Source organism: Callionymus lyra, chromosome 7 (genome assembly GCF_982586985.1).
Source record: "Callionymus lyra chromosome 7, fCalLyr1.hap1.1, whole genome shotgun sequence".
Classification (NCBI taxonomy): Eukaryota; Metazoa; Chordata; class Actinopteri; order Syngnathiformes; family Callionymidae; genus Callionymus; species Callionymus lyra.
Genome location: NC_141824.1, coordinates 22323343 through 22347233, shown reverse-complemented (window position 1 = coordinate 22347233; position 23891 = coordinate 22323343). Strand labels below are relative to the sequence as shown.

Here is a 23891-nt window from a genome sequence, read left to right as displayed (position 1 = left end):
TACAGGAAAGAAATACCATTTGAAGGAGATTTGAGCCAGCAGTGCAGAATTAAACTTCCTGAAGGGCCGATGACTAGTTTGAATAGTTTTAACTAGTTTCATATCCCATCATCCTTCCTCTTTCAATGACACTTACACCAACACAGCCATGCACATGGCAACATATTTTTCTGACAAAGGAGGTTTCTAGCATTCATATTTACAGTAAATATAATAAAGTATAGAGATGTGTGCAACACATATTTCATCTTAACCTTCGGTAAAAAAAATATATGTATTTTGCAATTTGACAGAAATATGGGCTTTGTTTGTGACATCGGCATCATTAATCTCTTTTTTAAATATAATTTATGATCAACAACTTTGTCCATTAAATTATTATATAGGATATGAAATATTTATAAACGTCTTACGGACTAGCATCAACAAGGTCTAATAAAATATCTCGGTTATCTCTTACCTTATCATTGAGGAAGTTAATATTTAGTCTCTGTTGCTGATCCAATGACAAATCTGGCTTTGAATGTTTTGTTTCTTCAGACTTTAGACTTTATACTTTCTTTTATTGTCATTGCACAGAAAAGCGGTGAAACTGGCAACGAAATTCCGTTGCTTGGCCACCGTTAAAAAAGACAGCATAGAGTGGATGTGTGTAGAAAAGTATTAATATTAATAAGTTAAAAATAGTGCAATATAGTATAAACAGAATAAATAAATCATGTTTTAAATATTGCATAGAATGTATATAAAAGTATATATTCATGTTTGATGAGAATAAACAAATGAAACCGTTTCTTTGTCTTTTCGTTCGTACCACTCCGTTTTAAATCTTTTTAACTTCTTTTGCTGAACCCACCCTTGCAGCTAGGAAGAATCTAGCATTTATTAGAGAATGGTAACTAACTCTAGCATTAGCATGCTAGCGGGCACCAGCGCTGGACCTCCACATCCAGCATGTTCACCTCCAAGATCGCCTGAGACCAGCCACTCGGACGGCTGCTGCAACAATCGGTTCGCATGACCAAAGAATTTCTGCACAAACTGTTAAAACTGGTGAGCAGTTTTCTGATGTCATGTTGTGGATCGAGTGGCCCGATTGGTGGTACTGGGGTTATGGTATGGACGGAGAAAACAGGTACATTTTATTGATGGCATTGACACCATGTTGCAAGGATCTGAACATGATTCTTGGAAGCTGAAAACACCTGCATACTCACCGGACATGTCACCCATTGCCCATGTTTGGTATGCTCTGGATTAAAAGCAGATATTGACTGGTTGACCCCCCCCCCAATAAACAAAACTGCACATTTCAGAGTGGTCTTTTATTGTGGAGAGTCCAAGTAAAACCTGAGCAATAACCTTATCCAATCAGCATCTTGATATACTAGGTGGGATGGATTATCTCGGCAAAGGATTTGTAAACATTATTTTGGAGAAATGGTTATTTTTGTGTATGTAGGAAATGTTTTAGATCTTTGGGTTCATCTCATAAAAGTGCCTCGACCGAAATAGTAGGTCAGACGGAAATGGTACTAAGGCCAAGATCCTGTACTGAAGCAAAAACATCTCCCTTCATTAAAAACAGCAGTGAAAGTTGAAGAAAAACATTTACAATCACACATCCAGATTAAAATTCCCTGATATGGATACAAAACTTTACATGCAAGATGACAAAGAAATGAAGAGAAATATGTCGGATCAGTATCACAGTGGCAAAATAGGAACATTTGACTGATTGACATATGTTTCTCATATTACACTAAATCAAAAGGTGTTTCTTTTTATATCCTCTTTTTCTGTAGCCACCTGAAATCTTTTTTCTTTTTTTTTTAAGTGAGAAACTCATATTCTAAAATGCTGCTCTGGAACTCTTCTCAAATGGCTCAGCGGGGAGAGAAGTAGAACTTTCGTGTCAGTGAGCATCTCTCAATGCACGGCATCTGGAATTTGTCCTGTCCAAACTTCTCTTCAAAGCGATGCATGACCTGCGAAGTTGACGCGGACAATTCAGCGTCAGTTTAATAAAACAACAACAACATGAAAGCATATTCAGAAAACACTTTTACAGGGATTAACACTATTACATCTTAGTTACCCATAGTTCCCACTTACTTTTCGGAAAAGCTCGGAAATGTCGTCTTGCTCTGCAGATCTTTTAAAAACATCGAGAAGGTGCTGAATAAGCAAAGAGCCTTCTACAATGTCTCTGTATGAAAATGTTTCTGCAGGAAAGAGAAAAGAAGGAAGAGAGAATTATCTTAATATGATGGGAAAACTAATGGAATTACAAGGACAAAGTACTTCAAAAATGTTGCAAGTAAGAATACAACATAAGTTTGTATATTTGAATTGCATTTATCTGTAAAAAAAAAAAAATAGGCAAATATGTAAATAGGATATTGACCTCTATTACTTTTATCTATTTTAATGTTCCTTATTTTATCTAGAGAGACATGAAATGCTTAGATAAAAATAGAAGGTAACATTAATGTCACATTGAACAATAAAATAGTAGTATATTAGATAATAACTTCACAAAGATATTAAGATTGATTATCATTGATATATAAGGGATTTATATGACAAGAATAATGACAAAAAATAAGGTTGGCCAGGTTCCAGTGAAGCTTTTGAACTACCTGCATGTTCACTGACCTGGCGTGGAGGAATAAAGAGAACTAAAATCTTTCTCTTTGTGTGCTGCTCGTAGAGCTCCTCCATTAGACTCCGCGGCACCATCTTCAACAAAGACTCTCCCAGGATGCCCTGTGAGGAGTGAGCACATGTTTTATAAAAAATGACCTTTAATCTCACTGCATGCTTTTGTCACCTCCTCTGCAGGCCTGGATGATCAGGATCTTGGGTTTGTCCAGCAGAGCCGGACATTTCTCGGTGCTGAGGCGCTCATAAATGAAATCGAGCGGGAATTCGTCTTGTTCTCCCTCAATACCAAGAACATTTCCCTGTTTTCCGTGCGACATGATGATCACGAAAACACTGTCTGTGAACTTGAGCTTTGGATGTTTGGAAAACTCAATAACAGCGTCTTTCATTTGCTGAAATAAAACAGACAAATGTTACTTTGATGAAGGGGTTTCACTTGATCGTCTACAAACCTGTCCTGTGAGGTCTGTGTGTGAGATGACTTCATAGTTGAGCCACTTGAAGAGACTCTCCATCTTTTCTCTGTCTTTCTCTGCTCCCTTTCGGTTCTGTCCTTGATCACGAAACTGGATGTTTGTGATGATCAGAGCCACACGGTTCCCTTTGGACTCCTCTGTCACAGGGTAGTTCTCCTAAAGTTACAAATGAATGAGGATTTCAAATTGTGACTGAACTGAAAATCGGTCATCATCAGATGAATAAATACTTACAGCGCCGGCGCCTCCGCCACAGGTTTGGTTCAACAGAGGAGCTTAAAGAGTAACAAGAAAGTTCAGGAATACAGTGAATCAAACCCTATAAAACAAACTCACCTGGAGCAGGACAGGGACGAGAACTCAACCCCAATTCAGAAAAGAGAGTTGGATCACTTTTCTCCAGATGAGCGATCATCTTCCGGCTGGCAGCATCCCCTTTCTTACTTACTGTGTCGATTACATTTGCGGCTCTATGTGCTGTGACCTTGAATTCCTCCAGTATAGAGTCTTTCTGGCGAAGGTTCAAGATTCTATCTTGAACAAGGCCGTCAATGAGCTCAGAAATCAGCTCACTGGACGACTTATCGATGAATGCTTTACGCACGCGTCGAAGTTCCTCTGGAAAAGAAGAGTCAAACTTTTTTTATTTAATATTTTGAAACTAGTGTCTTCGGCGTAATGGTCCTTTTTTTTCGTTCAAGGGAAAGAGTCATCCAGCTTTTGATAGAAATAGTCAATGTTTAGATTAAGAGTGTCAAACTCATTCACACTAATGCCAAATTATTGAACCAGTCAAGGTTGTACGTAATAAAATGGTTATGAACTGAACTGTCTGTCACAGGAAGTGTGAGTCTGTGATCTTGTCTTTCATTGCTATGGTTGCTCGTCTTTTGTGAAGTAGATAAAAATGTTTTCTTTGTCAAAAATATAAATAAATACAACCGAATCCTTGCCACTCCTTTCTTCTTCCGTTCAATCTCACATTCCTCCATTTGTATCCGTTGATCAAGTTCAACTTTACAGTCAAGTGCCATCAGAAATTAAATGTTCGATATTTACGAATACTTTAATTTTCTTACGTAACGTCAAACAGGTTTTTATCCCTCCAACGGACAAACACGGAACACAGACAAAAGTGAAAGTGAAATTTCTCCTGGTCAGTTTTTAAAACTACTATTTATCTTTGCATCATAGCATATAAACTGGTATATATATCTTTGTATTTTCAATATAAACAATATATTTATTTTCATTTTAACCTTAAAAACGTATCTTTTTCTGCTTTATAAACGTAGATTTCGTTTACTATTGATTTTATTTTTATTTCTTTGTAAAAAAAAAATCCTTACCTGCCATTTCCGGAACACTACTTTTACCGCGGTAAAGTCAGCTTGATGTTGGATATTCAACAGATATTCGCTCCGGAATAAGCCGAGTTTTCGCCGATTGATGCCCGAGGATCAGCCCCGCCCTGAGGACTCATCTTTAAGCAGGTCGCTTTCAGTGTCTTTATCGTAAGCTTAGCAATAGACGCGCAAGGTTTTTTTTTTTAATGTGGGCTGACGTGATGGCCGTTCGCTGACTGCGGGCTCACGTGACGGCAGTTTTAGGCAGCGCCGCGGCGTCTCTTAGGGATCGTCAACAAATGACTCAACATACTTGAAGTTTTTAAAATAATCAATATTATTCAATATTTAGAAAATGGAGACATACCACTGCAGTTTTGGGGCTATTATACGGTGTGATCATTTGAATACAATTCTAAAGTGTGTAAACTTCTAAAGACAATGAAATGAAAATGCAAAACATCTGTAAAAATGTAACCAAATAATACTAAAGATGAAGGATATATTTATCACATGACTGAATATTTATGCAGTTTGTTGCATTTAAACAGTTGTGAGTGTTGTATCATTTAAATACAGTATAAATGTATGTCAACTTGAGACTTAGACTTAGACAATGAAAAATGGGAAACTTGTGTAAAAAAAATAACTATATTATTACAAATTAAGGAACGATCTATCACATGACAATTTGGAGACATATCACTTCAATTTTTTTATTCAACCTGTGTTAATATGTCAATAGTTATAATATAATCAAAAATTGCAAAACTTCTACCTAAGATAACATCATATTGTCAGGTTAGGAATCTGACCAAGAGAAATCGTTCCAGACTGTTGCTCTTAACCTTTGGAACGATCTTCCTCTCCCTCTGTGTTTGATGATCTACTGACTCCTTCAGGAAACATCTTAAGACATTTTTTATTTGTTCATGCTTTTTCATTGATATTCTGGAACTCCTGTGTTGTTCTCAGTATTATCTTGACCTTTTAAGTATATATTTTATTGGGTATTGTTTTGATTGTTTAAGCGCGTTGTGACCCTGGTCTGGAAAAGCGCTATACAAATACAAAATACTTACTTACTTACTTACTTACAATTAAACACATTTATACTGCCTATGTATTAACATAAAACTCACAACATTGAAATAAAAATGTAAATACGATTTGACTTAAATTACAGAGCCATTGATTTAATCTGTCCATATAAAAAATATACATGACTAAAGGGTTAACAAGAGAAAATACGTTTTAGTTTCAGAAAATAAAAAAAAAAAGGATCTATATTTTACTTTCGTTCGAATTGTGATCTGCCGGGTCGCTGCTACCGTAATGTTCTGTCATTACGCGCACTCAAAATGTAAGGAAATGTTACAATTCACCTAAAGTTCAAATCACTAACATGTTCTTGTGAAATTTGATACAAAAAGGTCATAAGAAAAACAAAAAAAAACGTCAAAACGTTTTGAAAATCAAAAAAATAAACGATATGTACCAATTGGTGTTACACGTTTCTGTCGGTAGATGGCAGTAGGTACATTCCTCTAATACATTCCTCTAAATGACGACCAACTGCAGAAGAAGAAACCAACATTGAGCTAGCAACACAACAGTTGTTGATAGCTGGTTCTCTGGGAAAAGGGACAAGATATCTGAACAAATGTTTTAATATTCATAAGAGAAAATGGGAGGAAATGTAGTTTGATAGTTTGCTGTTGATCATTATCCCCGTGAAGGCTAAAGCTATCGAGTTACTGAATCAACAAACAGGTGATCAAGATTTGTTTACTTTTTCTTACGTTCACATAATGTGTTTCCTTCAAATTATTTCACGAAATGAATATAAACATATCGACATTGTGGCAAACGTGGACATAAAGTTAAAAAGCTGTAGTTAAGAATGTTGAAATGTTTAGACTATTGTGTTTTAAGCGGGTGAGTCATTCTTTTTTGGCTTATGATTTAAAGGCTCGTGTTACTTTGTGAATGAGTCAGAGAATGACGTATTAAAACCTTAATGTTCGATCTCACTGAAGATCAAAGTCAATCGACTTCCATTTGCCTCAATAAAACGTGTTCTTTAATCATATCATGTATGTTGCCGTTTTGACTTTGTGTCACTTATACAGGACCTATTATCTGAAGGATGCTCAGCCAGCAGACCCAATGGCGAGGTATCCACCTGGACCAGTCAGAACTGCTCTGCAAGAAGGGTTGTGGCTTCTACGGCAACAACGCCTGGCAGGGTCTGTGCTCAAAGTGCTTTCGGGAGAAAAACCTAACAGACCGACAGAAACAGATCCAGGAAGATTTGGCACTTGCAGAGAGGTGATTCTTGGATATTCTTTTTCATTCTCCCTGCATTTCCTACTAGTGTGTGCCACCACAAGTCCACCTGTAAACACGACACAGGAATTTCCTTGTGGTGATGAAGGTATTTCCTGAAAAAAATGCATTAAATAAATGTTAATGAAATACATCTAGATGAATAAAATCTATTTTATAATTCCAATAACTCACTCTCTGCCCAACGTGTCTGTCCTCTACGAGTCCTGTTGATTCAGTTTTAATTCTCAGGCTTTTGTTTGCCGCACCTCTGTCTAACAACCTTACATTATGATCTCCCTGCAGGCTGCAAAGAGAAGAAGAGAAAGCTGTGTCGACCAGAGACCAGAAAGCAAATCCCTCGTCCAACCTCGCTGTCAAACCTGATGAGCGCAAAACTAGAGAAAAGTTCAGCAAAGTGTCTGGATTTTTTTCTCTTCACCCCAAATCCTCTCCAAAAACGGGTACACCATTTTATATGTGTATGTATGTATGTGTTTGTGTCCAGAGCTTCTGAGCTTATGAACCTTAAATATATGAATTAAATAATTTCACTATTTTTAGTTTTTCAACTTAATTATCTTGTTCTGTCCACTGCTTTAGAATTGTTTTAATGTGTCAGGGGTCAGAGGAGAAATTCCTGGGTTTTACGATAGACAATGAAACCACTTGGGATGAAAAGCTTTTGTTTCTCTTAAAGAACACTCTGGAGAGCAGTTAAGACTTCAAGGAAAAGGAGCAACTGAACGTAAAGTACACTACAGGGACACAAGAGGACAACAAATGTATCAAGGTCTAAGAGGAAAGGCGCAATTATGATAATAATAATATGAATTTGGATAAAAAATAGCTTAATTAATATAAAATTAAATGTCATATTTTCTCTTATGTATTTTGTATTTCCCCTTAAACTATCTTATAACTGATTAATAATTAAAGTATTAAATAGTCGTAGGCCTTGCTGTAAAAGTACAAAATTACAAAATGATGTGAATTGGTCTTTCATGCTTTTTTATGTTAAATCCTATATCATATATAGTTTTTTGTCCTTCTCTAGATGCTGCTGCCAATGAAGATCAGTTCAGTCCTAGTACCAGCTCTCGCACGAACCAGCATTCAACGGATGACACTGACCACGTGACCAGAGAGTTCATCGATTTCCTTAAACCCCAGAAGTTTGGTGCGAAGATCTTCAAACACTGCCGGACGTTCACAAGCACCATGGCTCACAAGCAGGTAGGCAGCTGCTGCTTTCTACTTCGTAATATGTCTGGAATAGATATCTTGACATTTTATCTACTGCAAAAACCCATCAACAAGTTTATTTATTAAACTGCTCTAAACAGCCTCTCGCATAAATTCCCGTTTGTTATTTTGTCTTCAGAACTTGAGTGCTGACGAGATGTCGGAGTGTGTGCAGGACTTTTACCATAATCTTTCTGAACAGCTCCAGGTTCAATATAAAGGTGCGACTATTTAAATGATTTCATTCGCAACTGTTCAACGGTGAAAACATTTCAGCTCATATTGTGAGTATCTTTGTTTAAAGGTGCAGTCGAGCATGTGGAGAACATCATGGATGAAGTAGAGAAGTATGTGATGATGTGTCTCTACAAGGAAGTCTTCTGTCCCGAGACTTCGGACGACGAGAGGAAAGATTTGACCCTCCAGAAGAGAATCAGGTCAGTTGATGAAAGTTTCCCTCTAACCGCCGATTACTTGAGATGTACCTTTTTAACAGAGCCTTGCACTGGGTCACCCTGGAGATGCTCTGTGCTCCAGTCGACGAGAGGATTCCGAAGGCATCCGACAGCTTGATTAAAGCCATCATCGGTGAGTCCCATTTCAAGATGAAACCAGGATGAAGGTCAATTATTAGTTAATGTGTTAAATGTGTTGCTTTTAAATAACTCATTGATCTTCTTGACTGACTCAATTATCCCGTTTGAAATTCTTCCAGACCTGACTGAGATGGACTCAAAGCGAGTCCCTAAGGACAAGCTGGCCTGCATCACTCGCTGTAGCACACAAATATGCAACGGGATCAAAGTCTGCAGGAAAGAGCTGGTGTCTGCCGACGACTTCCTGCCCACCCTCATCTACATCGTGCTCAAAGCCAATCCTCCCAGACTCCAGTCCAACATCCAGTACATCACGCGCTACTCCAATCCCAGTCGCCTCATGTCAGGAGAGGCCGGCTACTACTTCACCAATCTGGTGAGAGAACGTCAAGTATTTACTCGGGGTGTCGACGTTTACAATTTTCTACTTGTGTAGTCAACTGTTTACACACAGTTGCTCTTTATAACCACTAGAGGGTTCTGTCTCAATTCAAACATCTCATAATCCCATCAGAGCAAAGCCCTTCCAGTAGTTATCAGACAAAACTGTTTAATTCTTGTAAGTAAGTAAGCTTTATTTGTGCGGTGCCTTTCACAGACCAGGGTCACAGAACCGCTTCAGATAGTTACTTAATCATAGCCTAACATAACAGGTATCGTAATGTAATTTACTCTTTTTGGGGTTATAAAAGGAACTTAAAAGTAGTGATGGTCTGATGAAGCTTCATGAAGCAGTGTCATGGGGTTTAGTCAGGTCAGTAGGTGGCGCCATCAGTTTAAAAATGATGTGATGTTTTATTAGAACAGGAAAATGGTGCAGAGCTATCTAGTGGACTCTAAAAAATAGTGACACTGTTTAAATGTTGGTAAACTACACAGCAGAACCGCATGAGGCTCCACAAACATTTTAAACCCTGTTTAAGTATAGCAAGCACGTATGTAAACGTTGACACCCAAAGTGTTTACACACATTTGAAGACTCTGGTCTCTGATCTTCTCATCGTCTTCTCAGTGCTGTGCAGTGACCTTCATAGAGAAGCTGGACGGTCAGTCTTTGAACATGAGCTCTGAGGACTTCGACCTCTACATGTCTGGTCAGACGCCCCCGCTCAGACCACCGTCCAGCACGGCAGGTCCTGATCCCCGTCACACACCACGAGACCCCCGGACTAGCAGGAAGGAAACCCCGGACAAGGACCTCATCGACTGGACGGCCGACGTGAAGGCCACGAAGAGCGCTCTGGACGACTTGTTCGAGGCACCCAAGACAGACCCGGCAGCTCCAGCCGCCGCTTCAGCCATAGACTCGGACAACGCGGAGAATCCTCAGCTGCCTCCGCCCCTGCTGCCGCAAACTCTCAGATGAAGAATCAGGACTGAAGCTGCTCTTGTTCTTCCTGGGAACCTTCACTCCCTGAACAAACGTCCAGCTCTTGGATGGAAGTCCACACAGTTCTTAAAACGGAACCACAGCAATACGTTTTATCGATCAACCGTCTACTCCCAAAGAACGTTTCAGAAAAAAAAAAGTCTGAAATCTTCCATTACAGCTTCTTAAAGTGTAATCAGGAAGTGAGTTACAGGGACTGATGTGACTCATCAATGATGAATCAGCATTTTTATTTATAGAATTATTTTATTCCACCCAGTATGTTGTTCCTCATGCACTGAACATAGGAAGAAAAAGCTACAAAAACAATAACGTAGACAAATGTTATGAGCACAACAAATGTCCTTTGATGCACTTTTCATGAGCTTTGAGTTCTCGGTCCATTATTTCTCGTACGTCTTCATGAAGAGCAACAACGGAGAACCACACTGAAAGAAGAAGCTTAAATAAACCAAACCAATTCTTGTAACCGTCGCTAAACCGCTCGACCAAAACATAACGACCACCCCTGAATTCAAATGCTGAAGATCATAATCAGTCGTGACATAAAACACATGTTATTTGGATGTATTTTACTCAAGTAATTTTGGAGCTCATGTAATAGACCAGGAGTTATGTCTAGTTTCGACACTGGGGGGCAGTCACGAGGCAGCATATTATCAAATCAAATATGTAATGAAGGAGCTGCTGCGATTTATTATGTCTTTCTTTTGTGTGTGTGATGAATCATTCTATTCTTAAATAGTTTAATGACAAATCTGAACTGCAATGTTGATTCGCAACATTAACCTGCTTTATAATTATAGGCTTGAAGTTTTAGAAACATGGTGTAGTTTATGATTGACTAACACTTTTGTGGTGAAGAAATCTACAATCCATTAAGTAGTTGAAGATGTTTCACTTCTTTTTTTAATGACAAAAACTTTACTAATACTGAGGTTCAACTTTGCCTTCTGGCTCAGCTCTTTTTTTGGCTCCTATGAATTCATTTATTCTTAACTTTCTTTGCCCGAAAATGTGTTCAACCGTCTTACTTTAGCATGATATTGTGATGTTTAATATATGATAGAAATATATTTTCAAATTATAGAAGTGAAAAATGTGAGTTTTCTTGCAGACGTTAATTTAAAGGGCTGAATAATATAGTGGAGTTACGTCCATACAGTATTTTCACACGTTCACCTCTTATTTAACTAACTTATACAGAAGGTATTTATGGTGTGAGGAGAGAAACACACTCCAGTGGTTACAGTTTTGTTTGTCCAACTCCAGTCACCCGTGTGTACGGCTTGATCGACATGAACATGAAGTTTGTGAACTTTATTTGAATAAAGCCATATGTTTCAACTCCCGCTTCTAAACCACGAATCACAGCCTTGTTTATGGTTTATTTTACTTTTGCAAACTAAAAAAGCTTTTGTTCTTTCGGGTTAAAAAAACAAATTGTGATCAGAACAAGGATAGTAACATGAGTCAAGTTGATGTACATAAAATATTTGCACAAGTCTGTCGGATGTTTTTTTGTTTTCTAAATTTCAACAGGGAGTGTCCAGTGACATAAAGCGGATTAGAGTTTTTGGTGTCATTTTTTTAGTGATGATTCTGAAGTCGTTTATTACACAAGATATCTGAAAATTATTTCTTTTACAAATGAATATTGAGAAATGAAATATTTATATAGTATTTTAGAGTTTAAAGTATCAATATTTAGTTTTGCATTGATTTATATATATGGTAAAAGTGGAACAGGACATGTATAGTGGTATGAAAAAGTTTGGGCACCCCTTTACATTTTCATGATTTTCTTTTATAAATCATTGGTTGTTATTGCTAAATATATCTTATAGGAGACAAACACAGTGATATTGGAGAAGTGAAATACAGTTTATATTATTTACAGAAAGTGTGCAAGAATTATTTAAACAAAATAAGGCATGTGCATAAATATAGGCACCCTTATATCTTATTGATTTGAATACCTTTAGCACTAATTATTGGAGCTCAAAATTGGTTTGGTGACCTCAGTGACACTTGACCTCCATACACAGGTGAGTCCAATCATGAGAAAGGGTATTTAAGGAGGCCAACTAAGTGTTTCTCCTCTTTGCATCTTCTCTGAAGAGTGGCAACATGGGAGCCTCAAAACAACTCTCAAATGACATGAAAACAATGATTGTTCAACATCATGGTTTAAGGGTAGGATATAGAAAGCAATCTCAGAGATTTAAGCTCTCAGTTTCAACTGTGAGGAACATTGTGAGGAAATGGAAGACCACAGGCACAGTTCTAGTTAAGGCCCGGAGTGGCAGACCAAGGAAAATCTCAGATAAACAGAGGCACAGGATGGTGAGAACAGTCACAGTCAACCCACAGACCAGCTCCAAAGACCTGCAACATCAACTTGCTGCAGATGGTGTCACTGTGCATCAATCAACTATTCAGCGCACTTTACACAAGGAGATGCTTTATGGAAGAGTAATGCGAAAAAAGCCTTTTCTCTGCACACGCCACAAACGGGGTCGCTTGAGATATGTTTAAGCACATTTGGACAAGCCAGCTTCATTTTGGAATAAGGTGCTGTGGACTGATGAAACTAAAATAGAGTTGTTTGGGCATAACCAGGGGCGTTATGCATGGCGGAAAAAGAACACAGCATTCCAAGAAAAGAACTTGCTGCCTAGAGTAAAATTTGGTGGTGGTTCCATCATGCTGTGGGGCTGTGTGGCCAGTGCAGGGACTGGGAGTCTTGTTACAGTTGAGGGGCGCATGGATTCCTCTCAATATCAGCAGATTCTGGAGTACAATGTCCAGGAATCAGTAACAAAGTTGAAGTTACGCCGGGGCTGGATCTTTCAACAAGACAATGATCCTAAACACTGCTCAAAATCTACTAAGGCGTTCATGCAGAGGAAGAAGTATAACGTTCTGGAATGGCCATCTCAGTCCCCAGACCTGAATATTACTGAAAATGTATGGTGTGATTTAAAGCGGGAGGTCCATGCTCGGAAACCATCCAACCTGACTGAACTGGAGAGGATCTGTAAAGAAGAATGGTCCAAAATACCTTCCACCAGAATCCAGATCCTAATTGGAAGCTATAGGAAGCGTTTAGAGGCTGTCATTTCTGAAGAAGGAGGATGCACAAAATATTGAGTAATTTTTCTTTTGTGATGCCTAAATTTATGCACATGCCTAATTTTGTTTAAATAATTGTTGCACATTTTCTGTAAATCATATAAACTTTATTTCACTTCTCAAATATCACTGTGTTTGTCTCCTATAAGATATATTTAACTGGATTTTTTTTATTCAAACAACCAATGATTCATAAAGGAAAATCATGAAAATGTACAGGGGTGCCCAAACTTTGTCATACCACTGTAAAACATGCAAATGTTAAGGGATTTAATGTAATAATAGCTTCTTTTTAATAGTTCACCTGAGACTCAACCCCAACGATGACACTTGGGGAGGGAGGACGTAGGTTAAGTCCTTATTATTCTCCTTTTTTTTTTGCTTCAGTAATCTAAAAAAATTGGTTTCACAATGAAAACGTTGTCACTCAAACATCAATGTACAGTGGTTACTGTGTCAGTTAGTCCATAAAAAGGCATCAAAAAGTCACAGTGAGTTCAGCTGTTGGTCAACTGTTTTAAACAAATAAAATAATATCAGTTTATTGACTCATAACAGAATCTTTTGGTTTCCTATAAAGCTTAATTTTTCTTAAAAGTTCTGAAAAAAAGTTCTGAAAATATTACAAATCTCAACCCCTTGTGAAATAATTCTTATTTTGCGATTTTCTTGAAAGTAAAATATGGGTGTTATTTCTCTGAAAGAGGATTTCCTGCTCAAGTGTTGAGGCTCATCACTTTCACTTCCCTTGAACATTGAGATTAAAAAAAAATCTTAAATCTTGAATTCAGTCGTCAACATGGAGTCACTCGTCCTTCTTCTTTGTAAGTTCTCATTCTCCTGACTCTGTTGTTGGACCACATTTTTTATATATTTATTTATATTTTATTTTCCAGTCGTCCTGACACTCCATGTGGCACACGCAGGTCAGTATATATATTATTTATTTCACTTTGGTGTGATCAATGAGAAATCTGATTATTTTCTCATGAAATAAAAATAGAATTTATAATTGAGGGTTGTTTAGATTAAAATAGATTGGTTGTTGTTTCCATGGACACTCCTTTAGCTTCTATCTTGTCAGCAGCTTCATCTCAGGTGCAACCCTCCGTGGAGCTTGTGTCCGGACACACCAGAATCTTCTCCGGGGAGAGTGTTCGACTTCGATGCAACATTCGGGACCCCTTCCACTTTACCTGGACAATCTTGTGGTTCTGGGACTCCCAGCGGATGACGCATAGCGAAGATCCTCTGTACCTCAGGAAAGTTTCTGTGAAAGCAAGCGGGAAATATTCTTGTCAAGGAGTGAGAAGAACTGAGATAGGTAAAGTGTACACAGTGGAGAGTCCGTCATTGGAGATCCGTGTGGACGGTAAGGTCTTCGTTTCGACTCGTACAGAAGTTTAAAACTCTAGTCCTACATGATCAGTCCATCCTTCTCACATAGATACAGTAACATTCTGTTCCCTTAAGATGCTATCCTACTTTTGACACCATTTGTAGCTATTATAATGGAACCCATTTCAACCTGACCGTGAAAAGTACATCTTGACGCTAAACTATGTCTCTGGCCCTCTGGGTCTGATATTAAAGGTATTTAAAGGGGCACACAATTTGTTGCAAAAATCTAGGTTAAGGCATTTTTACGGTTCGATAAATTCCGCTCCTCTAATGTAAGGTTCAACAACACAAGTTACAAACAAGAAACACACTGCTGTGATGGGGTTTTTTTTAATCCCGTTTTACTGTTTATTTTGTCGTTGATTTTTATTTCGATCATCTGTGCAACAAAAGAGTTGAGAAAGCGCTTACACGTTTTTTTTTTTTTGTGGGTGCTAGTGTTGTGTAACCTGCTTCATTTTTGAGCAAACAAGCTTTAATTTAGTTTGAACATGAATAATAAGTGAAAATAGGGGACCCATGTAACACCTGTGAGAGGATCACCAAGCTGATTTAAGTGGCCTTTATAGATATAGATGGATTTATGTGTAGGAAAGTTTGGTTTACTTTCACACAACTTAAGCTTAATCAGCTAATTAATTTTCTACTCCAGTATATTTTAACATTTTAACTTGATCTCCTGTTTCTGTCAGGTGGTTGGGCGATTCTTCATGGCCCTCAGAATCTAACTGTAGTCGGATCCACCGTGGAGCTGGATTGTTACCTGCGTGACATACACAGGGTGCGCCAGGTGATCCTGTACAGAGATGGTGTGGAAGTTATGAGAAATGGTCCACTCGACCGACACTTCATCCTCACCAACGTGACCTTGGCAGACCGCGGTCCCTACTCCTGCAGGGCATCATGGGACATGCGGAAACAAACGTATTCCGTCATCTCAGCTCCGACTTACGTCGAAGTCTTGGGTACGTGGACTTTATTTTTTGTAGGTTTAAAATTCAAGAATCTTAGCAAGATTTTAATGCAACAAAGGTCTACATGGGTTTAGAAAGACTGTGAATTAGGACTAAAAGTAACAATTTCATCTCCTCTTTGTGCACCTTCCAGAGGTCCTGACAGAGCCAGTTCTAGTGATGGTCATGGACGGTCCAGACAATAAGATGAAGCTAATTTGCCACGCCCAGTACCACGCTGTGGCCACCGCCCACCCTGTGTACTACTTCTACCATAACAACAACCAGGTCGCGCCCGCCTCGTCCCTCAACCACATCCATGTCCGTCGTCTGCCCGGGATGTACAGCTGCAAAGTCCGAGTGCCTCAACTGGGTCTTGTAAGATTAAGCAGCGCCAGAAAGTACAGTTGAGACTCAACAGTCTTCATCAACAAGGTCCTGCCAGAATTTGAGAAAAATAAAATTGGTGTTGAAAGGTGGAGAAAAAAAAACGACATTGTTTGCATCTGTATTTTGAATAAAATACTTCTAAAATGATGTGTTTAAAATATTAAAATATGAATTAAACTTAAAAGGATAAACATACAGCCCTGGTCAGCGATTCAAACATGCTAGTGTCAATTGTCTCTTTGTCTGTCCATCTATCCACCTGTTGTTAGCAACAGATTTGTATTTTATATTAGTAGGTATCTATTTATCCTTCAATCCAGCCATCTATTTTCTATCAATTCATCTTTGCTAGCTATAGGTTTATGTTTTAGTTAGCTGGCTAGCTAAATAGTCATCCGTCGCTAGCCATTTAACCATCCACGCGTCATCTATCCATCCATCCTTCACAAGGTATATATTTATTGATTAGCTAGCTAGCTAGCTATCTGGTAACGATACATTTTTTAGCTATCTAGTTATCCTTTCATAAATACTCTGGTAGTAATTGCGTTATTAGCTAGTTAGCTACCTAGTAACGTCTCACCCATCCATCACCTGCAATAGATTTATTTACTAGCTAGCGGTCTATCCGGTAATTAGCTAGAATTGTAACTAGTTATCATTCATCCATCACTAGCCAGAGATGGTATTTTAGCTTGCTAGCTATATAGTTGTCCTTCCATTCATCCATCCATCCATGAAGGTGAATGAGCATCTTTTTTTTACATTTATTTTTTCAGAAAACAAAATTACAAAATACAATTTGATATTAAACAAACATTAAAAAAAAACATTTGGTTTCAATCAGGAATTCGGGTCTACATCTATTCTCACCAGTGTCATGTACAGAATTAGAGTTCTTGAGAAGTTTCTTGATGCATCAGCACTGTGAACCTGATGGAGGATGTCTTCCAGTGTAGCAGGTTCTAGGGTCAGTAAAGCAGGAACCCGGAGAAGATGCTATCGTCCTCGGTGCTGGCGTAGACTCCATTCCAGTCTCTGAAGGTCTCCATCCACACCTGATCTCCGGCCGCCAGCCGGAGCACCACCAGCGTGGAGGCCTGGTCGATGTCTTGTCCGTACAGCGAGTCGCGCGTCCTCACTCGTTTGGACCCGTTCACCACCAGTGTGGCCCGGAGTGGCTGGTTACGCACCGTGATGTGGAAGGAGAAGACGTAGACCCCCGGGTGGACGCATGTAAAGCTGTTGGACGTGATATTGAAGTGGTTCTCTTCGTTGTAGAAGATTTTGTCGAAGCGGATCGGGAAACCTGACGGTGGGAAAGACCTTCTTGGAGAGATGCCTACACTGAAGGCTGAGCGTTTCTGTGGGACGCCTGCTCCCTTTGCACCTTTGATTCCCCTAAAACCACGCTCACCTCTCATTCCGGGGTACCCTCTATCGCCCTTTGGCCCTGGCTGCCCTCTCATGCCTTGTGGTCCCTGAAGTCCTCTCACCCCTTGCTCTCCTTGTGGTCCAGGAAGCCCAGGATCCCCTCGGACACCAACAGGTCCTGAAGCTCCATGTTTTCCATTTACTCCAGGAATGCCCATTGCGCCCGGGATGCCAGGTGGTCCAGTGTCCCCACGATCGCCTTTTGGTCCTCGTTCTCCAAACGTACCACACTCTCCTTTATCCCCTTTGTCTCCTTTAGACCCCTGGAGAACAGCAGCACCAGGAGGCCCAACTGGCCCCTCTTTACCTGGTTCACCTTTATCTCCAGCTGTCCCATTCTGTCCTGGTTCACCCTTCTGCCCAGAGTCCCCTTTTGAACCTTTGAACCCTATTTCACCCTTTTCCCCTTTCAGGCCAATTTCTCCTGAAGACACATACTTTTTAAATCAAAACAAAAGTAAAAACAGAAATTTGAGGACAGACTTCTAAAGTTTACAAACCTTTAAGTCCTGGTTTTCCTGGAACTCCAGGTGGTCCTGTGGGACCAGAGTTCCCTCTGTCACCTCTATCCCCTAAAAGAGTAAGACTTAAAGATTAAAAATTTCTTTTAACAAATAATTGAGGTGTTAATTAAGTAATATTTTTTTGTAAAGAGCCTATCCAAGAAAATTAAGAAAAATTCTGCACAAATAAGAATATCTTAAGATGTTTCTTGAAGGAGTCAGTAGATCCATCAAACACAGAGAGAGAGGAATGATCTTTCCAATTAGGAGCAACAGCCTGGAAGGATTTCTCTCCTCTGGTCCAGAAGCGTGTTCAGGAACCATCAGTAGATTCTGATCCACAGACCTCAGAGCCCAAACTGGGGTGTAAGGCCAGCTCAGATCACTGATGGAATTTTAAAATTAATCCTGAAAGAAACTGGCAGCCAGTGAAGAATTTTAAGGATCGGAGAAATGTGAGTTCTTCTACTAGAGCGGGTCAGAATTCAGGCTGCAGAGTTTTGTATTAACTGCAGGCGAGACAGCTCCTTCTTGTTTAGACACAAAAATAAATTGTTACAATAGTATAAACGAGAAGACTCAAACATTGTGTGTTGAATAATGTTGTTAATAAAAAAGGAGGTTATATTATTTTCATTTTATTTTTAAGCATTAATTTGCTTTTTGGTAGTTATAACACCTGGCAAGCTTAAGAATTGATGAACTATGTGTTTTCAGTGGTCATCTAAAGCAGTGACGTGCAGTGATGTTCAGGGTTGAGGCACTGACTCCTTTAGTGTTTGATTTACAAGTATATCAACTCAAAAGAGTAATTTATTGGCTACTGATTCATATCTCATCAGAATTCTTCACACACATGTGAATTTAAAAAAAAAATGTAATTAATAAATTATCAATGAGTGTATATTGAATTTTTGTGATTATAAGTCTTCATCCTCTAGATCTATGACAGTCATCTATTGTGGATAAATATTGATTTTTAGCTTCATAAACCTGTCATCTTCAATATTGACAGAGTCACAGCTGAAATACTATGTTTGAATTATCAATTTATTTATTATTTATCTATAAGTTATGTATTCAAACATGACAGATAGACCTGTTTTTTTTTTTTGCTTCTGATTGGTCAATATTGCGTCAGCCCTTCCATGATTGGCTAGATTTACTCTTATTCACATAACATAGGATATCATTTTTTTTTCAGTAAACCTAATTTAAATGTCTTTTAACAAAGCCTTTTGAGATTTTATTTTAATATTATTTCTTATCAAGAAGTATTTCTTTCTTCTGAAATCCCAGTCCCGATGCAACATGGGATATCAATTTCAGTCGTTTTTTTTGGAGGCTCGCCTCATCTAACCAAATTCTTTTGTTGGTGCTGTAAAGAAGGAAATGTTTAAAAATCATGTGTCTTACCTCTGTCGCCTTTTAACCCTATAGTGCCACTTAACCCTGGTTGTCCAGTGATCCCAGCTGCTCCTGCCAGCCCTCTTTCCCCTGGTACCCCTTAAAATGCAAATGCATCAATTAGGTTATCATCAATTTATTGATGATACATTTCTTTTTTGTACCGTCAAGCCCCCTGTCTCCCTTTGGACCCCGCGGGCCTGTCTCCGGTGGGCAGCATTCGCAGAAATTAAAGTAGCACTCGCTGTAATCCAGTGTGTAGTTCTCCGGGCCGGCACCAGGCGTCTCAGTGTTCCCTATGTAGTGCTGTTGATAGTTGGACTTCTCTGTGGTGGGTGCGGGTTGAGGTTCTGCCGGGTTAAGACCTGCCCCAACTTTGGTCTTGGCCACACTTGGGGTGACAGGGCGCTGAAAGGTGACCTGAGGGACAGGTTTTTTGGTGAACAGGTACTTGGGTTTCGGGGTTGTCTTGGCTTCAGCGCAGTACACCGCAGTTAGAATCACCATGACTACAGCCAGAAGGTTCTTCAGATAGAAGGTTTGCATGGTTGACTGGTTTCTGAGAAGAAAGAAATGGGAGAGGAACCTAATTCTTTTGTGTCTGTTGAAAAAGCTGGATTACTGAACTACTGATCCTTTTTCTTGGTAAGATTTAGCATCCTAGTAGAAATCATAATTACAAAGCCATGACTTTTTTTTATTGGCATCTTAAGCAGGTTATTCATCTTAATATTTCTTGGAATGTTAAAGAGCTCCGGCAAACAAACAAGAGAAACATCAAACAGAAACAGACATTGGTTGAAAGACTAAACGAATAAGCTAGGAATGCCAAGGAGTGGTTATTTGAAAAAAAAAAGGTTCATCGTAGGAGGAAGTTAATCATGAACCAATTAAATAAACAGTTCCACAGGTAAGTTGATGGAATCATGCTAGAAACAAAAAAGGGTGGAGAATAGCTACACCTACCCAGTAATGCATAAGTGGTATGGTCATTTATCCTCTCTTGAAGGGGGCTTGAAGGTACCTCCAGTCGCTCTGAAATCTGTTCCACGTTTGGTCAAAATAACGTTCACCACCTCCTCCAATGAGGATTTGTTCTGGAATCACTGGGGGAGGTCTGAAATCCAACTAGGCTGGAGCCGACCCAAGGAGAACCACCGTGCTGTGGCCTGTTCTCTGTACCCCTCTTGTCTACGAGGGTGCTTTTGTGACACGGGATACAGCACTGGTGAGCAGCACTCTCTCGCTCCGAGCTAGCGGAGGAGCAAAGGCCGCAGGGCAATGGGTCATCTGATACGGGAGGCATTCCTCCAGCATCCAACCATCAACCCTGCCCTTACAGTGGGACAAAGCCAAGAGGAGAGGGTTGTTCGTCGGAGGCAACACTGATGTGAAATCGTTCAGTTACGTCCTGCACAGCTGGCGCTCTGCTGAAGAAAGATTTATCCTTAAGAGCTCCGATAATCTCTTCACTCAACGGTTGCGAACCCGAGCTGTTTGTCAAAAGCACAAGCTTATCACCCTCGGATCAGTGCAAGTTGCAATTCTTGTGTGATCACCGTGTCCGACTTTCACCACGTAAAACCCAAGACCGCCGGCGGGTACATTTGCTGACTATGATTCATACTGTGCGGCAGAACAAGGAGCCATTCTTCGAGGCGTAAGGGGATAGTCGTAGATGTCCAGTCGAAACTCTGGACTGGAGTGTTTTGAGTCGTAGACATGCTTGACTCGTCAAAGGCCTCACCTCCTCCCAGAGATCTATGACAAGCCGTGATTGAGCAGGAAGAAGGGAAATGAAATTTGGAAATAGAGAAGGATAAAATGAAGATTGAAAGATTGTGTTCTCTTGACTTTAAGGAATGTCTTTCTAAGATGGTTAAAAACGACAAAACGGACTCTTCGAGTTCCCCCCCCCCCCCCTCGCTCATCCATGTTGCGTAGTTTAAAGATCTAACACATCATCGTTCAAACGTTGACGGCGACTTTTCTCACGCACTTGGAAACTGAAGAGTTAATCTCAGCGTGTGCAGTCGAGCAGAGAGCAGAGCAAAGATGTCTTGGCCGGACACTGCAGGGGTATATTGACTTACCTATTCTTGTAACTGCCTCCAGTGCTTATAACTTATAAGTTTAAGAGGGTGAGAGTAAGACCGTGAAAGCAAACTCTTCTAGTGGGCAACGTTTCCTTTCTTATCGAGGAAAATCTAATCCTCCAGGAATTAGCAGCTAATGACTTTGGCAGAGGATACTGGCAGGAAAAGGATAGCTGACCGAGAGACTGTGTATGAAGCCAACTCCTCCCTTATTGCCATACATTAAGTGGTTTTAAATGTTCATTTTTAGATGTTTAGTGAATAAATAAGTGCCCACTAACATCTGCATCACCACAGGCAACAGAGTGAATAGAGTCCGCTAACCTGAAGTGGGAGGAAGACGGTCCTGGGATGCTCCTGACTGCCAGGAAAGTATTGGGTGGACATACTTAACTTTTCTAGAAAATACAAGTTGTTGAAAGATGTTTGTCGAGGTTTTTTTTAGGTGCATGAGTTTGAAAGAATGGACCAGGATGGCACGACCACACTGTGGATGTGGTTTACTCCCCAGGGCCATCTTACATGGCAGGAATGTAAGCAAAAGACTTCTACAGTAGCTGTCAGTTAAAAAAAGTTAGGGATATTTTGTGCCGTGGCATTATGATTTGAGGGGTTTTTGTATATAGAAATAAAAAAGGAAATGAATGGAAAACATTTTTTTAGTTGAGTCTTTTAATATATCCAAAACTACATGCCCAGACTAACGCTCTGGTCTCACGGTTTAAATTCTTTCCTTGGTTTAGCCCTTGTTCCAATGTCAAGTCCATTGTTGTCAAGGACCCTGGTCAAGAAAGCATTGTTAGGTCACATCAGCAACTGTTTCATTAGTTGTGGTCTCTTTCCTACACTTGATTTATTTATCGTACTTAATATTAAAGTGAATAATTATTATGTATTATGACGTGACTTTAGATTGAGCTGTAACAAGGTCATTTGGATGCTGTCAGTGCTGAATAAACATCTTGAGCAGGACATTGAGGCTGACCAATAATATTGATGTCTCGCAACACCTGGGAAAACCCAGCAGAGGTCACTGTTTTCTACTGCTTGTAGTCACGCATTGACAGGTCTTGCTCTGAGGGAAGCCAGTGGTTAGATACTTAGTTTTACATTTCATAAAAGCAAGATGAGTTATTGGTGTGTCATTGTACAACATTGACTTCTGTAGATCCTCCATGACCCTCCTGGGGATTACCACTCTAGAAGGACAGAAGATCAGTTCCAATTTCAAGGATCCCTCCTTGGTCGTCAAGGATCCTTACTTCAACTGCCATTCCAATTTCAAGGTCTACTAGGATCGTTCCTTCCCTGGTTGTTCCAATGTCAAAGATCTTCCTTGGTCATCAGGAATCCTTACTTTCTTACCCTCATTTATGCTGAACAGACTAGTTTATTAAGAGGTACTGCAACACAGTTTCAAGGAGCCTTCATTCCCCCTTCTCTAAAATTTCAAGGAACCTTCCTTTCTCTAGTTGTTTCCAATTCATCCTTACTTGGTGACCAGGATCACTCCTTCTCTTGCATTCCAATTCTAAGGACCTTCCTTGGTCTTCAAGGATCCTTCCTTTCAAAACCATTCTGATGTAAGCATCCTGTCTTAGATGATTGTTCCTTCATCCTTTTTTTAATTTTTCCCAATTTCAAGAATTCTACCTTGGCTACAAAGTATCCTTTCTTACTTGAGAAGACTCTATTAACATACTATCTTATTTCCAGGAGCCTTCTTTCCCTGTCTCACCAATTTCAAGAATCCATTCTTTCTCTTTTTGTTTCCAATTTTTAGGATCCTTCCTTGGTGACCAGGATCCTTCCTTCTCTTGCATTCCGGTTTTAAGGATCCTACCATAACCTTTGAGGATTCATCCTTCCTTCGATGTAAACATTTCAAAGATCCCTCCCGGGTGTTCAAGGATCCTTACTTCCTTTTCCGTTCCAATTTTAAGGACTCTTCCCTGGCTGTCAAGGATCCTTCCTTCCCTTGCCGTTCCAATTTCAAGGATCCTTACTTGCTCGTCAAGGACACTTACTTCCCTTGCAGTTCTAATTTAAAGGACCCTTCATTGGCTGTCAAGGATTGTCCTTTCCGAGACTGTTCCATTTTCAAGAATCCTCCCTGATCGTCAAGGATCCTTCCTTTCTCTTTTTTATTGTTATAATTTCAAGGATTTTCAGTTGGCTACCAAGGTTCCGTTCTTACTCTAGTAGACTCCTTTTTCTCTTTAGTTTTACAAAGGTGTAAAAATGCTTTTTAACAAGGTTGAACTCTTTTGTGCTAAACAGACTGTAGGCCTTTCAATCTTAAGGAACCTGCTTTCCCTTTTCTTTCTAATTTCCAGGATTTTTCCTCTTTCTTTCAAATGTAAGCATCTGACCAGGATCCTTCCTTCTATTGCATTGAAATTTTAAGGATCCTCCCTTGGCCTTCAAGGATCCATTCTTTTCTTTCTTACTCAAGTAGACTCAACTTTTAGGTACATTAAAAATAATTTGTTTTCTTCTCTTGTATACTTTGAGAGACAGATTT

The 23891-nt window shown here is 39.5% G+C and overlaps 4 protein-coding genes across 6 annotated transcripts; 2 read left to right on the top strand and 2 right to left on the bottom strand.

Annotated features, from left to right (window-relative positions):
* Positions 1-1310: 1310 nt before the first annotated feature.
* LOC148075669 (caspase a-like) lies at positions 1311-4677 on the bottom strand. Its single transcript, XM_087796024.1, is given in 8 exon segments — positions 1311-1988; positions 2116-2225; positions 2659-2837; positions 2839-3059; positions 3120-3299; positions 3378-3418; positions 3480-3761; positions 4493-4677. Coding segments are annotated over 8 exon segments (1122 nt in total). The 5' UTR covers positions 4500-4677; the 3' UTR covers positions 1311-1886.
* Positions 4678-6078: 1401 nt separating this feature from the next.
* On the top strand, positions 6079-11409 carry rabgef1l (RAB guanine nucleotide exchange factor (GEF) 1, like). 2 transcript variants are annotated; one of them, XM_087795973.1, is made up of 9 exons: positions 6079-6262; positions 6622-6820; positions 7124-7281; positions 7875-8053; positions 8202-8283; positions 8367-8499; positions 8559-8650; positions 8778-9034; positions 9671-11409. In XM_087795973.1, the coding sequence occupies exons 2-9, from the start codon at positions 6639-6641 to the stop codon at positions 10022-10024; spliced, it is 1437 nt and encodes a 478-aa protein (XP_087652099.1). In that variant the 5' UTR covers positions 6079-6262; positions 6622-6638; the 3' UTR covers positions 10025-11409. The 2 variants fall into 2 exon arrangements, with proteins under 2 accessions (XP_087652099.1, XP_087652098.1); XM_087795972.1 differs by having other exon boundaries at positions 7124-7299.
* Positions 11410-13925: 2516 nt separating this feature from the next.
* On the top strand, positions 13926-16074 carry LOC148075667 (high affinity immunoglobulin epsilon receptor subunit alpha-like). Of its 2 annotated transcripts, none has more exons than XM_087795557.1 (5): positions 13926-14007; positions 14080-14109; positions 14271-14507; positions 15277-15549; positions 15692-16074. In XM_087795557.1, the coding sequence occupies exons 1-5, from the start codon at positions 13983-13985 to the stop codon at positions 15946-15948; spliced, it is 822 nt and encodes a 273-aa protein (XP_087651683.1). In that variant the 5' UTR covers positions 13926-13982; the 3' UTR covers positions 15949-16074. The 2 variants fall into 2 exon arrangements, with proteins under 2 accessions (XP_087651683.1, XP_087651682.1); XM_087795556.1 differs by having other exon boundaries at positions 14271-14555.
* Positions 16075-16853: 779 nt separating this feature from the next.
* otol1b (otolin 1b) lies at positions 16854-19823 on the bottom strand. The gene is made up of 4 exons (XM_087795792.1): positions 19436-19823; positions 19281-19370; positions 17862-17933; positions 16854-17785 (listed from the first exon to the last, which is right to left on the bottom strand). The coding sequence occupies exons 1-4, from the start codon at positions 19815-19817 to the stop codon at positions 16899-16901; spliced, it is 1431 nt and encodes a 476-aa protein (XP_087651918.1). The 5' UTR covers positions 19818-19823; the 3' UTR covers positions 16854-16898.
* Between the last annotated feature and the right edge of the window lie 4068 nt (positions 19824-23891).

Coding starts and splice junctions, on each gene's coding strand:
- otol1b (XM_087795792.1), bottom strand. CDS start 19,817: ATGCAAACCTTCTATCTGAAGAACCTTCTGGCTGTAGTCATGGTGATT. Junction 17,934..19,280: donor AGGGTTAAAAGGCGACAGAG/GTAAGACACATG, acceptor TTACTCTTTTAG/GGGATAGAGGTGACAGAGGG. Junction 17,786..17,861: donor AGGAAAACCAGGACTTAAAG/GTTTGTAAACTT, acceptor ATGTGTCTTCAG/GAGAAATTGGCCTGAAAGGG.
- rabgef1l (XM_087795972.1), top strand. CDS start 6,639: ATGCTCAGCCAGCAGACCCAATGGCGAGGTATCCACCTGGACCAGTCA. Junction 8,651..8,777: donor CTTGATTAAAGCCATCATCG/GTGAGTCCCATT, acceptor AAATTCTTCCAG/ACCTGACTGAGATGGACTCA. Junction 9,035..9,670: donor GCTACTACTTCACCAATCTG/GTGAGAGAACGT, acceptor TCGTCTTCTCAG/TGCTGTGCAGTGACCTTCAT.
- LOC148075667 (XM_087795556.1), top strand. CDS start 13,983: ATGGAGTCACTCGTCCTTCTTCTTT. Junction 14,110..14,270: donor ACTCCATGTGGCACACGCAG/GTCAGTATATAT, acceptor TCTTGTCAGCAG/CTTCATCTCAGGTGCAACCC. Junction 14,556..15,276: donor ATTGGAGATCCGTGTGGACG/GTAAGGTCTTCG, acceptor TGTTTCTGTCAG/GTGGTTGGGCGATTCTTCAT.